This window comes from Emys orbicularis, chromosome 1 (assembly GCF_028017835.1).
Source record: "Emys orbicularis isolate rEmyOrb1 chromosome 1, rEmyOrb1.hap1, whole genome shotgun sequence".
In the NCBI taxonomy this organism is placed as follows: Eukaryota; Metazoa; Chordata; order Testudines; family Emydidae; genus Emys; species Emys orbicularis.
The window spans coordinates 306,629,623-306,644,440 of NC_088683.1; the positions used below are offsets into that span (position 1 = coordinate 306,629,623).

At 42.7% G+C, this 14,818-nt stretch overlaps 1 protein-coding gene across 2 annotated transcripts in view; it reads right to left on the reverse strand.

Annotated features, from left to right (window-relative positions):
• ENOX1 (ecto-NOX disulfide-thiol exchanger 1) overlaps window positions 1-14,818 on the reverse strand; it is a 204,671-nt gene that overhangs the window by 132,877 nt on the left and 56,976 nt on the right. Inside the window, exons 3-5 of one of the 2 annotated variants that reach the window (XM_065402606.1) lie at window positions 13,500-13,673; window positions 11,109-11,315; window positions 3,011-3,244 (exon numbers count right to left, since the gene is read on the reverse strand). In XM_065402606.1, the coding sequence (XP_065258678.1) occupies window positions 3,011-3,244; window positions 11,109-11,315; window positions 13,500-13,673 (615 nt within the window). The remainder of the gene's footprint in view (window positions 1-3,010; window positions 3,245-11,108; window positions 11,316-13,499; window positions 13,674-14,818) is intronic. The other variant, XM_065402614.1, reaches the window with a different exon arrangement.

The following is a 14,818-nucleotide window of genomic DNA, read 5'->3' on the forward strand; positions in this document are numbered from 1 at the left end:
AGGGGAATTCTCTTTGTTTTTCTTTAATCAGCCATTTTCAGTCCACTGCTGGATGAAGGCCTACCCCACTAAGATCCACTTTACCAGGGAAGTATCCTGGTTGATTTCTGATAACTCTTGCATCTGGCCAACTTCTGGACCTTGTGTTCAAGCAAGGCTTCAAGACTGGGGTGTATGTGTATGTGGAAGTGGCACCCTTGTCATAGACTGACCGTTGCCCCTTCTGATCTGTTTTAACCGTCCAAGTTCAGTGGCTAATGGAACTAATATACTTCAAGATGGCACAGAGACAGAATACTATTTAGCCAAACAGCTCTCTTTATCACCTTGCCTGATAGGATTTTACAATGAACTTTTGTCTTCAGCCAATCACACAGTAGCTTTTATACCCTCTTACCAGACTTTTTCCTCAGTGGTCAATGGTACACCAGAAAAACCGCAACACATGAAACGAGTGGGAAGATGTTTGGAATAATGGAGGCAGAGTTTTTATGCCAAGTCTGGCAGAGTACAATGATTTGTTGATGTCTTATGCTGTGGTTGTGCATAAGACAAGGAAAGATTTTTGCAACCTCCATTATAGAATCTACAAATATGTAAGCAGCAAAACTAGCCTGGGCTGTGTGTGGACGGCCTGGTGAATCCGGGTTGTCTCCACTCTATTATCAAGTCAGATTTTCTTTGTTGTCAGGAATTTCCATGGGCACTTTGATGATAGAAAAATGCTTGGATCCAGACCAAACTGTCTGCCTCTGTGGTTGCAGAGCAGTATCTGAGGGTGGGGGTTTGGAGGGGTGGGGGTGGGGGAGGGAGATGTCAAATTTCTTTGCTTGAATTTTAGCCAGTATTGTTCAGTGAGGCTCTGGAGCTGCTGCAGCAGTTGTAAACCTTGTGTGATGAAGGTTAGTGTAGAAGCACTGGGTTTATTATTGATGGTGTCAGTGCCATGCTTTGGGAGGGCATGGTAACAGCTGTCCTTACGAAAGCAATTGTGAGATCTCTGCTCAACAGTCCATCTTTCACGGAGGACAATCTTCCCTAACAACAGACTCATTTTGAATTTCCCTTTTTGGGGAAAAATTGTTAAGACTATTGTGGCAAAGCAAATCTGGTAACATCCCGAGCCTACGATTTCTTTGGTCCCAGTTAACCTTGATTCCAGCCTGGATACCGTATGGAAACTGCAGTAGTTATGTTGGTCTGGCTCAGCTCTTGGATCTGGACGAAGATCAAGCATCCAGGCTGATTTTAGTTCTGCCAGCTGCTTTCAATACCATACATAGATTGTGAGGCTCTGGTGATGCGTCTATGGTCTCTAGCAGGGCTAGATGATGTTTCTCTTGTGTTGCTCCATTCCTCTGTTTTTAAGTCGTCACAGGGTAGTACTAGCCAATGTATTATTTGTCCCAGGGGCTCTCTCTCATGTGGGGTACCACAGCATTCTATTCCTCTGCCCTCTTGTGCATGGTGTCTATGAGTCCTTGGGAAGGATTAGTGAGCGAGCATGGACATCAATATCTTCAGTATAATGATGAAACCCAACTCTGTGTGTTTACTTCAGCTGACCCAGGTGGAGCAGTTTGATACTTGTTCAGCAGAGGAGAGCTCCTGCAAGGACATGGAAGGAGGAGAGGCTTGTGAGCTCTCCTCCTCCCCCACCCACACTTGTGCAGGCCACACACCATCTAGCCCACAGGTTGTCATGCTTAACAATGCTGTTGGAACCTTACCATTTACATTGCCTGACTTTGTTTTGTGTGTGTGATTTTTAACCATGCCGCCTATCATTGTGATTTCCTAGTTATCTGCATTTAATTCCAGACATGAACTAGATTTGTATCCATGATCCACCTGTGATACAGATCTGTGTGGCTAGCACTATGCTCCCAGAGACAGTAGGGTGCGTCTCTGCAATACTCTCCAAAGATGCAGGAGCACACTGTGTGCTATTCTTATCTTGCTTTCCAAATGTTTGTTTCATAGTTAGCACAGTATGCCAGTGTGTTGACAGCAAGATATTCCAAGTCTAATCTGAATAGTTACAATGGAAGAAGACAGTGGCAAGAATCATATTTTCTTGTGAGCTGGCACGCTGCAGAGGTAACATTTTTGGCCTCTGCTCTGGGGAAAGGATGCCAAGCCCAGTTGCTAGAAGCCTAATGGAAAACAAACTGAGAGGTGAGAGGAGCCATTTGCTTTAAAATGTTTATATCTTTACCATGATTCACATGTTAACTAATTATTATGGGTCCAAATCTTCAAGTCTGACCTTGACTAGTACTTACTCAGCACGTGTACAAACAAACAAACAAACAAACAAACAAACAAACAAAAAACCCTACAAAAATAAAAATCAAACAACTACATAGCACACACTATTCTTCCCCTGGGGAGAGGATGTAAGAATGAACTACATGTGACAGATATTAGTCACAGCACTTAATTAACTACTGAAAGGCACTCAGTGATGAGAGCAGTCTAAGAACTCACACAGAAAAGTATACTCACGTAAGTAGTTCAGTAGTTGAATTCAGCGTAAGCCCAGTACTACTCAACATGAGTAAGAGCTGTAGAATTGGTCCCTACATGTGAACAATGTATGTAAGAAATTGTGGCATTAAGACTGGCTTCTCCAAGATGGATGATTACGGTATGTCACATGAAAGACTCCCCTTATCCAAGGTGGATCTCATATGCTTAGGTTGGATTCCCTGCTCATGTACTATATACCTTGATGTAAAAAAGCAGAAAAAAACCATTCCAAAGACTTCTGAATGTTTAAATTAAATTGGTAAAATAAAAATGCCAGAGGGACACACACTGAACAGTATGTACATATTATAGTGGTGGCAACACCAGCAGCAGAGGGATGAAGGAAGAGGGCAAATAAAAGAGCATATTAGAGAGAAATCAGCAGCACTATTATGATGGGATTTGCTTTATCAGTGTTCTTACATCTGGGTGGCTTCTGCTCTTAGAATATAATACAGTAGGAAAAAATGTCCATTACCTTTCAATTTTTCAGCCAGCAAAGTAGCTTCGTGTTCAGAATAATGCATTATTGCCGGAGGAGAGGGAGGTCGTAGTCTGTCTTCTTCCATTTTGCGCCTATGACGTTCTTCTCTGGCCAGCATTCTTTGTTTGCATTCCCATTCATAAAAGTCATCTCTTGCCTGAGCAAAATCAACATGAAGGCGACCTGAATCCTTTTTGTCTGTGCTAGATCCTAATCTCATGCGGTAACCTGAAAGCAACAAGCAGAACTGTTGCAGTTTTTATTTAATTATACATTTTAGGCAGTGGGGGAAAAAAATCAAAAGTTCATTTGCTTTTATCTAGCCACCTTGATCTCCTAACAACCGTCTCATATCAAACTTTTCATTGTCATTTACATATACATCCAACCTTCTATATTTCTAAAGCATACATCACCACAGTAGCTGAGCTGATGGGATAGACTCACCCAGCGAAATTTGGATCCAGGTTTAGAACACCCTCAAACTTTGGGGTATTCCAGTTTGAGGTTCCAAACCTTTATAAGCACAGAGGTCATTTGCAAAACTGCGCAGCTAGACTGGGTTTGGATTTTGAACCCCCCCCCAACCCTGGGACTGTTTGGATCAGGCATAGTTCTGGTTCAGAAGATTTGGACAAAAGATTGAAAGCCTTGAAAATCCCTGCCAGAGATAAATGAGCAAATTGTGTTATAGAAATTGCCAGCCCCAGGGATAATGCATCACACTCTGCATTGAAGCTGGACCTCAGGTTTTGACCTTTCATAGTCACAAACACAATATGCTAACAGCATGGGAGCAGATATAAATAGATGATCAAATTCAGTCTAAGAAGAACTGCATTTATACTCAATATTTTGTCTGAAAATGATTGTAATAGAGTACACTGGTTTATCAGAAGAAGCAATCTTGTTGTAGACAATGTATAAAAGGTGCTTGTTATGTCCCTTCAGTAAGGTCTTATGTATTCATAGGTGGGTCAATGCTGCACCTGCTAAAACTAACAGATTGTAAGCTCTTTAATATAGTGGCCATGCACAATGGGGCCCTGATTTTCATTGGAACCTCTGGGTGCTAAACGAAGAAAGGTAATCCGCTGGGACAACACTGCACAACAGCTTAAGCTGAGCTGTTAGGATAGGTCCTATTTTGCTAAGAATCCTTGGGATAGTGTACAGATGCCTATTGGTGACAATGGGCAAAGGGTTCACTGCTCTTTATAAAGCAGCTCCTGTCTCAGCCCTGACAAACTCACTACCCCTAACACATCACTTTCATGGTATCAATATATGAAGGGTTGCATAGGAGGTCTCTACTGAAAGCTTTGCATGGTGTCAAGTATCAGGGGGTAGCCGTGTTAGTCTGTATCCACAAAAACAACAAGGAGTCCGGTGGCACCTTAAAGACTAACAGAGTTATTTGGGCATAAGCTTTCGTGGGTAAAAAACCTGAAGAAATGAGGTTTTTTACCCACGAAAGCTTATGCCCAAATAAATCTGTTAGTCTTTAAGGTGCCACCGGACTCCTTGTTGTTATTGAAAGCTTGTAACTTATCAATACTTGTGATCAGTGTGAGAGATGTGTGTATGGGTAATATTTATGGAATAATATGACTGTACTAAAAATTTTGCCCTTACGGTCTTGGAGTGAAAGTGAGTCACCAGGGGATCTTATGTCCTGGGGTAATGGCCCATTCAAGGTGGCTGGGGAGTTGTCACCTCTCCCTGGCTGGCCAATTATGTAATGTATTGTTCACCTTGCCCCATCTCAGAAAATTCAATGGAAAACCATCAAAGAAAACTTGAAGGTAAAAAGGAACATTGCAACAGACAGAATATCACCCTATCTGTGAATAAAGACAAAAGACTATTTTGGTATCTCCCATCCCAACACGGAGAGTGTGCAGGGCTTGTTGAGCAGGGCTGTTTCATGAAAGATTGGACTGTGGTTCCTGTGAAGCTCTATAACAGACTGAACTTCGGGGAGAAATTCTATCGTATTAGATAGGAATGTAACTATGAAGAAAGGTCGACCCTATTCACATTTTATGATTTTGTTTTGTATTGTTTCCATCACCCTCTCTTGTTTCTAGTGGAACCTCTATTCTTTCTTAAATAGACCTTCTTTCATTTTATTATAAGTGCTCACAAGTGCTGTGCATTCTACAGGAGTGGTGATTTAGGGTACAGGCGCTGACTTCTGCTCCCGCCGGTGGGTGCTTGACTTGCCTCTGCCCCCGTCCCCGTCTCAACTCCACCCCTTCCATGAGGCCCTGCCTCTTCCCCGCCCCCCTTTCCAACCCTTTTCCAAAAATCCCTGCCCCAACTCTGCCCCCTCCCTGCCCCTATTCTGACTCCTTCCTCAAATCCCTGCCCCGGCCCCGCCTCCTCCTCTGAGCGTGCCATGTTTCCGCTCCTCCCCCTCCCTCCCGGAGTGGCCAAACAGCTGTTTGGTGGCAGCTGGGTGGGAAGCGCTGGGAGGTAGGGGAGGAGCGGGGACGCGGCGTGCTCAAGGGAGGAGGTGGGGAAGGAGTCAGCGCCTCCCACAGAGCCACCCACAGAGTCAGCGCCTATGATTTAGGGTAAAACTGGTAAACTGGGCCACATTGCTCCTGTGGGGGCAGAGGATCTGGGATTTCTGTGAGCAGCCAGTGGCAGGGGCTGGATATCACAAGGGGACTCAGGAAATGGGCTGCACTTCTCAGGTCTGGTATAGCCCAGAGGGGAATGCTCGAGAGGCTGGAAAGCAGGTAGTGTTATGGAGCTAACACCCAGGGCTGGTCTTCACTACCCGCCCGGATCGGCGGGTAGAAATCGATCTCTCGGGGATCGATATATCGCATCTCGTCGGGACGCAATAATCGATCCCCAAATCGACGCGCGTACTCCACCAGCCCAGGTAGGAGTAAGCGCCGTCCTCACAGTGGGGTAAGTCGGATCAGATATGTCGAATTCAGCTACGCTATTCCCGTAGCTGAATTTGCGTATCTGAAATCGATCCCCCCCGTAGTGTAGACGTAGCCCCAGTCACCACAGGCAAGATTCCCTCTGGCTAAAGGTAGGAGGTAACAAGATGACTCAAAGCCCTGGATACCCCGAGAACCATCACAATCCTTTCTCAAGTTATACATTACTGACTGAAAGAAAATCTTAAAATAATCCTCCTAGTTCTTAACCAGTGCTTCAGGGGAAATTTTAGCGAGTGCAGAAAGCTGTAAACAGTGCATACAATCACAAGAGACACTGAAAAATAGGTAGAATCCACCACTTTGCAGAAGGATTGCACAAATCCCACTATGCCCACCCTTGTAATAGCCCTGCTCATGAGGGTACGAGGGGAACAGCCCAATAGGGGCCTCTGGATCCTTTGCATGCTGGGTAGCTGAGCTCCACGCTGGCTCTGGTAAGGCTGTCCCTAAAGTAAATCACTCTATTAATCTGTCTCGATGCATTTATGAAGACCCAATGACTGGGGACTCCTGTGTATGGCGCATGAAAAGGCAGAAGCTGTTTTTCCTCCCATAAACTTGAACAGCAGCCACTGCCTACCTGTGCCTTGAGCAGGTTTGATCCTGTCCCTCCTGGATACCACAGGGTTCCAACGCAGCCTTTGGGCTTTGTAAGGGGAAGGGCAAACCTGGGCTTTGAACGGCGAGGGGTGAATGCTGTGACACACTGAGTGCACTTCTAACTTAGGGCTATAATATGTTCTATCTGATTGTTATTAAGGGGGTTATTGTATAGATTAAAAAGGGTTAGTTAAAACAGAGGTTGACTACACATATGCAGAAAAGGGGACAATGGCTTCAGATACTTAAGAGACAATGAAGGTGATATTTGCTTTGAAGTTTTACCTCTAACACCCAGTCTAGCTTGGCAAAGGGGAGAGGGGTTCCAGCTTGCAACCACAGGAAACCTGGAACAAAGAACAGCCCACAAGGACAGGGCAGAGAGAGACTGTTGGAGAACAAACTGACACCCAGAGCCCAGAGATTAGGAGACTGGGGTAAGATAGGCCTGCCTAAGCCTTTAGGAAAGATAAACGTGTACAGATTGTTACTGTTTTAAACTCTTCTCCGATACTTTTCCATTTTCCCACAGTTAAGATTAAACAATACTTTAGTTTAAGAAAGCCATTTGGTGTCACTGTATTCTCCACTGGCCACAAGATATCGATGGAAGAACCACAGGTACTTGAACCCACTCAGACCTGTTGGGGGTAAGGACTCCCCGGCTGCTGTAACCAAGGACCTGTTCTGCGAGTGGGAGAATGGTGTGAGTTCACTCCAGGAAGGTAGAGGTCTGAGGCCTTCTACCAGTGGGGGGTGCACTCAGAGAGGCATAAGAAGAGGTCTGTGGTGCAGTTAGCTCTGTAACCATGACAAATGTCAGACAAATCAATTGACTCCCAGCATGTATTTCTCAACTAACTAATTTTGTAAACCCAAAGAACCTTATCAGTCATGTCTGAGGGACACTGCCGAAGTACCCAGGGTCATGAGCCTAAAATTAGATTTCCCAGCTGTGTTGTGTTTTTCACTCTGTATGACCTTGTGAATGCGCCCCCTCTGCTCTACTTGTCTCCTCTGTTGTTATGAGCAGATAGGGTATTGAAATGTGTAAGAGTCTTGCTCTTGGAGCCTTTCAGAGAGTAAGATTCTTACATATGTCCAAACTCTGCCCATTCACAATGACAAAGGAGCGAAGTGGGAGGGCTGGTATAAAGGTGGTTTCACCCTAATCCAATGAAAACCTGGAGTGTGCGATTGGGAAGCTGAATTTTATCAGAGCAGCCCTGTCTTTTGGGAGCAGATAGAGAGAAAGGTGTAGAGAGGAAGGTGCAGTTTGAGCACAGCACAGGGAGCAAGGAATATCTGCGTTTCACTTCTAGATCTGGTGTCCTTCACAAGAGAATTTTCAAAAGACCTCTTTAGGGCGGCCAGTTTTGAGTGCATCCATGAATGACTGAAAATCAGATTGACTGTTCGGCCGCTCTGGCTGCACTGGCCAACCAGCCAAAGGGTTTTCGTGAGCATCCATGTCATAATGTCAAAACTAGTCCCACTGTTTCAAAATGTCACAGCAGCCCTCTTTAGGCACAGTCAGTCTAGGCACTTCAGCAGTCCTTAAATGGACTATTGGGACAGTACAATGGCCTCAGCACTACCTGGATTGACATAAACTCAGATAGGTGTGTGGCTGGCATGACCATACACTGGGTGGTGTGTGTGTGTGTCTGTCAGACTCTGCTTTGTTTACAGAGCCCCCTGCAAGTCAGTCAGCATGGCAGCGGTGAGTTGTAGAGAAGTCTGAACGCCTGCTATCTTCCATTATTTTATGCTCTTAACAGTGTTCAAAGGTATTTGAACAGATAATAGCACCCCCCACACCCTTTTCAGACCTCCTCCTGGAAGAGCAATGAATTTCACTTCCCACCTAGGTGCTTGGAACAGCAGCCAGCATTAACTGCATGCAGGATGTGTCATTTTAAATCTCTGTTTCTCACTCACAGACAGAGGAAGGAATTTTGGTCACTCACCAGGAGCCTAACTTTAAAAGAGCAGCACCAGGAAAAATCAATTACTATGCTGTAAAAATAAAAACCAGCCTTTCCATGTTCCACATCTAGTATATGCTCCAAGACTTACCTTTTGTGATTGGGTGTAACTGAGCAGGGAGCTGGCCAGTGAATGCCCTGAATACAGGGAGAGACACACCTAGACTCGGACGTCCAAAAGAGAGGGCCTAGGGGCATGGGCATTGAGTGGGGGCTTAAAAATGACATTATACATTGCCTGGATACTCAGCACTGGGCAGAAACTGGGACACATTAGCAGATATAAATCATATTCAAGGTTTTGCCCATAATCTTGAAAGTTCTCCACAGGGCTGGGCACTGGCAACCTAAGATATTGTCCTGCTCTTTGTGTCCATGACTCCTTAGAGTTTCACGAGCTATGGAACCATCCCAGTCATGCGAGTGAAACATATGAGGGCAGGAAGCAAAACTTTCTCATCAGCTGGTCATGGCTATTTGGAATTCACTTCCATAACAGATCAGAATGGCAGCGAACTGCACAACCTTCAGAGCAGAATGTACGCGTCTCCAGCTTAGCAGTACTGCAATCAAAACCCAACATAATGCCTCCTCCCAACCCCCCAAACATCCATTTGGAGTTAGAAGGGAAAGAACTAGCCATTAGACTGCTTAATGGATTTTATAATTGCATAAGGTACTATGGAACTAAGCATGGGATAAATACCTAGATAGATTCGATTCGATTGGATAGACAGATAAAACCGATTAGACAGACTAACTCATCATTATCAAAGGCATGGTTTTCCCTCATATAACAAGTATAGTGAAGTTACAATAAATTATACCTTCTATTTGTAGGTCTCTTTTGTATATTATAGGCTTGGGAAATTGCTTTAACTGTATGTTTTTCTTCTACCATTTCCAAATGCATTATGTTTCAAAACACTATAAAGATCAGTTAGAAAAACACAGTCATTCAGTACAATTAAAACCTGCCTCTAGTGCATGATCTGTGTTCTCTGCAGTGCTGGAAAACAGTCAAGGCCCTGAGTTTACTGCAGAATTCCATGGAAATCAGGGCTGACAGCACAAGTTAGCTGATTATGGCAGCAATGCTCACCTGTTTCTTTTTCTCTATCCCTCACTCCCAACCCACTGTCCCTTCTTTAGTGTGGCTGGAGACACTAGGTAAAAAGTCTCCGCCAGAGGAACAAAAGGAACGAAGAAAGAGGAAGATAAGGAGAGAGAAAAATATGGAGATAGGGAGGAAAGGAAAACAGAAGAAAGCAGAGGTGGGAGAGTAAAGAGGAGAGTTGTGCAAGCAGCAGTGAAAAGGAAGAGTGAAGAAAGAGGGAGGGGGAAGGATGGAATGAAGAATGAAGGGGAGAGTCAGGAAGGAGAAAGTCATGGGAGCTTGGAAATAAACCTGCACAGAATGAGGGGGAAGGGGAGCAGAAAGGGAGTTTAACTTCCACCGCTGCTCTCTTTCCTGATTGTCCCCTAACTTTAGTACATTATCAAAAAGAAATTGGCAAAATTGGAAGTAATACATTGCATATATAATAATCAGCAGACCTCATGTTTCAGCATTTAAGGCAATCTCTGACTATTAGGGGTCAGAAGGAAACTTTCTTTGGGGTCAAGTTATCTCATATCTGCCTCCTCAGGATTCCTGTAACCATCCTCTGAAGGATCTGGTGTCAGTCACTGTCAGAGACAGGATACTGAACTAGCTGGACTTTGATTCTGATTTAGCTTTTAAAATTTCCTTTAAAAAATGATTTCACCTCCCCGAGCTCCAAAGACAGGGAATTGAAAATAATAATAAATAAATAAATAAATAATAATAATAATACTTTTTTTTAAAAGAAAGAGTGGCTGCCTCTTTGTAAATGAGGTTTTTCCATGTCACAATTTAACATTCACCCAAGTTTAAAGGCATGAAACTTGATTTTTGTTTTAAAAAATGGTAGTTGGTGGAGATCTTAAGGAACATCCCCAACACTATACTAGGTCAGATTTTCTCATGAGGAGTAGTACTTTATTGAACAGATATTCCCATCAAAGTCAATGGGACTTTTTGTGTAAAAAGGTCTTACTCTGTATGTGTATGGGTATCAGAATCAGACCTATAATGTGCTTATGAAGGTAGAATCCTTTCAGGCCACACTGCAGAATGCATAAAAATATGCCAGTGAAACTTCCAGAGCTTGTCACAGAAACTGGCACTGAAGTATTGCAGCAATCCTGGCCCAGGGCCCTCCACTCCCCCCCTCCCCACCCCAACGTATGAATAAAAACCATATAAACCTGCATAAAACCGAAAATAATTGTCAGGGATGGTGGGAAATTGCTCCGGGGTAGGTAAAATTCACAGAATCACACACTAGTCTTGGTGAGCACAGGAAAATGTGGAATTACACCATTGTCACTCCTAGCCAAAGCTGCTGAGCTCAAGCAACACTCGCTCAGATAAAGGCTAAGAAAATAAGCACACATTAGCATCATAAAATACAATTGAGAAGCACAGAAAATCCATTAAAGAATGTGAAGTACCAGAAAGGTAAATGGCTTTATCAACCATGAACTCCTCTGCAAAACGAATGTGACAAAAATTCTTCTTGCTTTTCCGAATAGCTGTAATATCTCCACACTGCTCAAAGACTTCCTGAATAATTTCCTCAGTAGCATTTTCTGGTAAACCGCCAACAAACACAGTCTTACACCCAGGAGGTCTCTCTCTCGTGGAAGGTGGTGGAAGATCTAAGTAAAAACAAAAATCACACTGGAACACAAGGCTTTGTCTTTTTAATCATTCATCCCAATCATCCCAATAATCAATTTTATGCACTAAAAATTATTCTGAATAGCAATTTATTTGGGAGGGGGTTGGGGTCAGGGACAATTAAATATTTTAGGGACTGGCCAAAACTGGATCCCTGAATTGGCACTATTTCCAATTTTGATTGATGGTTTCTGAGTCAAATCCCTGCCATTATGATTTGCTGTCCAGGTCAGATCCAGAACCCAAAGGGGTCTATTTTCCTGCTTGGATTCAATTGAAATCCCACAAGAAAAGTCTGTGATATTTTGGATGAGAGGAACCTTAGTGCTGACATGACCTCAGACACAAACCCTAAACTCTAGTATAAATCTGAGCTGGGTCTGAACTCAGCCACCCTGGCTCGTCATCTCTAATTTTTTACACAACACTAACTCAAATCGATGGGTGATGAAAATCAGGCCACATTTGTTTAGGTGCCTGCATATGGACACGGGAGCCTAACTTCAGGCACTCAGGTTTGAAGATGTTACCCAGTCTTAGCATAATTTCATTTCTCTTTTGTAATACAGAAGCATAGCAAACAGCAAAACAGAGTGGGAAACACGATGAAATGACAACATGATGAAAACCCTCTGCCCGGTTATCTACTTTGTCTTGTTGCCAGATAATAGAACAGAGGCTAGAGCAAGGGAAGGATAACCTAACAGCACACAGAATACTCATTTGGCTGTGAAACACCACAGGATGAAGTGACTTTAAAAAAAAATTATCATTTACATTTAAATGAGCAAACTTAAATTTTTGGAGGCTATATAAAAGATAGAGTGTACATTGTCATAATGTTTCACCTCGTTTATATGTAGATTACTAGAGCACTTTTCTGGGGGGGGAAAACAGTTACAAGCCAACATTGATTAATATGAATTAGTTATTTGGCACTTAAATACAGTGAGTGAGGTTAGTCTTTTAATTGTTTTTGAAACCCAGTCTGTTTGCTTAAACAATGGGCTAGGCACAGTACAAACACAGAGCAAAATTCTGTTTGCCTCGCTTTCTTTTTTTCCCATGGTGCTGGTGAAAGGCACCAACTGATGACCCTAGGAACTGAAGTCCTTTGATTTAGTCACAAGATTCTGCCTTGCTCAGTGGGAAGAGTCCATCTTTCATTTGCACAGCCCATGCAAGATTCCAGTCCCTGCACTCAAGGGAGCATAGGGACTGCTTTCCAGGGCAAATATGGTGCTTTAAAAGGGCAGGGAGATGGAGCTGTAGATTTGCCCTCTCTACATGTCAAGCCCCAGATTTGGCCACCAGCCTGGGGCGACTATGCCGTATGCCATGACATTCCTTCTGTACCCTGGGGAGTTCCCAAGTGTTCTCTGCGGGCAGCTCAGCTCATCACCACTTACTACAGCCAGTGGGCACTTTGCAAAGTCTACCCCAGAAGAGGTACACAGTGGATGACCGTTGTGTAAGCTTCCCAGTATCTCCTTACCAACCCACCTTCCCCACAACTCAGAGGGAACCCCTCTAGGGGGTGAGGCAATAGGTGAGTCTTCATGCTCATTCTCACTGAAGTCTCTCTTCTCAGACTGTCAACAATGGTGCCTCATCTGTGTGCTGTTTTTGTGATGTGGACACCTGATCATGGGAACTAGACTAAGAGCACCACACTCAGTTCATAAGGGCCAGTGAATAACCATCAAACAGTGACAATTTTCCATCGCTACTGACTTGTGCTGGATTTGAATGAGTGACATAGAAATGAAAAAGAAATACAGAGGGGAATGGCTTATTAAAACTAAGTGAGACTTCCAGTCTCCTTCAGCTTTGTTAGATTAATCCACTTTCTTTTCTTATACAACGTATTCCTATGTTTGCCCTTGTATTTGTAAAGATGAATGAACATGTTCTAATATTCTACCACACTGCATACACGCAACACTTACATACAATTTGGTTGGAAACATTTTAGTTACCAGCGCATATCCAAAAATTATTAACTTTATTAAATCAGTTCTATTTCTTGCATACATGCCACTGTGGTTCCTTTTGTATTTATAAAGAAAATGTGCTCAAATACTGTTTGGCACCTAGAAACATTTTATGCAAAATATTAAGAAAACAAGATTGACAAGCATTCTTTCATCAGATCCACTTACTTGGGTTTGGAGGGAAGAGTGTACAGCTTTTGCAGTGAATTATTTCTTTGACTACAGGCACATCTGTTGGTGGTGGCGGCGGTACTAACCCCATGCCTGGTATCATCGGGTTAATTGGAGTTATTCCAGTCATCATGCTGAGGCTTGGATCAAAGCCTGGTACACATATTGAATCTGTAAATACATCACATAAAACCTTGGCTTATAAATCTTGAAACTACTTCTTGTTTCCATTTTCCTGCACAAACCGTTTTGCTCTAGGCTTTTTTTCTAGGTATCACTGGATAAAAAAAGGAAAAAGAAAAAAAAAAGGCTGCATTTCAGCCATCCAGCCCACTGAAAACAAATTAAAACTATGCATAAAGGAGGAAATGTTATATCATTTAAAATATTAATATGACTGAGTGCAACACAGCACATTAACGTGTAAAACCATGCACCATGAAGCTCTGTTATTATCTAGAATGCAATTTTCTGTTTTATAATGCCAGTGTGATGTTTACACTGCCTTCTGACCCAGAATGTGGGAAGAATATCATTTAACACTGATATGCCCTCTATATCTAATTGTCAGTTTTAACAAAACTTAGTCTTCTCACATAAGAGACCTTGATTTATGAACACCATGGAAAAAGCTCCACTTCTAAGTGTGTTTTATATAAGTCTGGCCTGACAAAAATTCCAAATGTTTTTTTCTTGGAAACTAAAGTTGGTACTGCACCTAATAAGGTCTTGTTTGAAGCTGAGAATTAACTTATTCTCAAGCTGGTATTTAGCTGGTTTAGTAAATTCTCTTAAACACACCTATTATTAAATACATATTTATAGTTCCCTTAAATAAATTCATATGAAATGCATATTTGGTTTTCATACACCCTTCATACATCTCTTTGCCAAACATTACATACATATTGTTTAAATCTGAAATTTAGTTGGATTTTATAGCACCAAACCTGTGGCATCCTGAATTAGAATAAGCAGATGTTTTAGATGAATACGAAGTCAATTTTTTAAATTCTCATTTGTTAGAAACGTGTTTTTTGGTTTCTTGAGGCACAATAAATAAAATATTTTGAGAGAGCGATCTCTTTGTTGGCACAACACTGCTGCTATTTGATGTCATCAATTATTTAAAAGAAAAGTGAGTTACTTGGGTTGTCCACAGGTTTTCTACAGAGCTTTCTGGATAGCAATTGCGAAGTATTTAATGATGCATGCAAAGTCAGGAGTTAGTTCAGCAGCTTGGGAGTGTGCTTTGGACAAAGAGAGAAACTGTCTTTTTTTGAGAGCACAAATTGGCAAACTTGAACTACACCTTG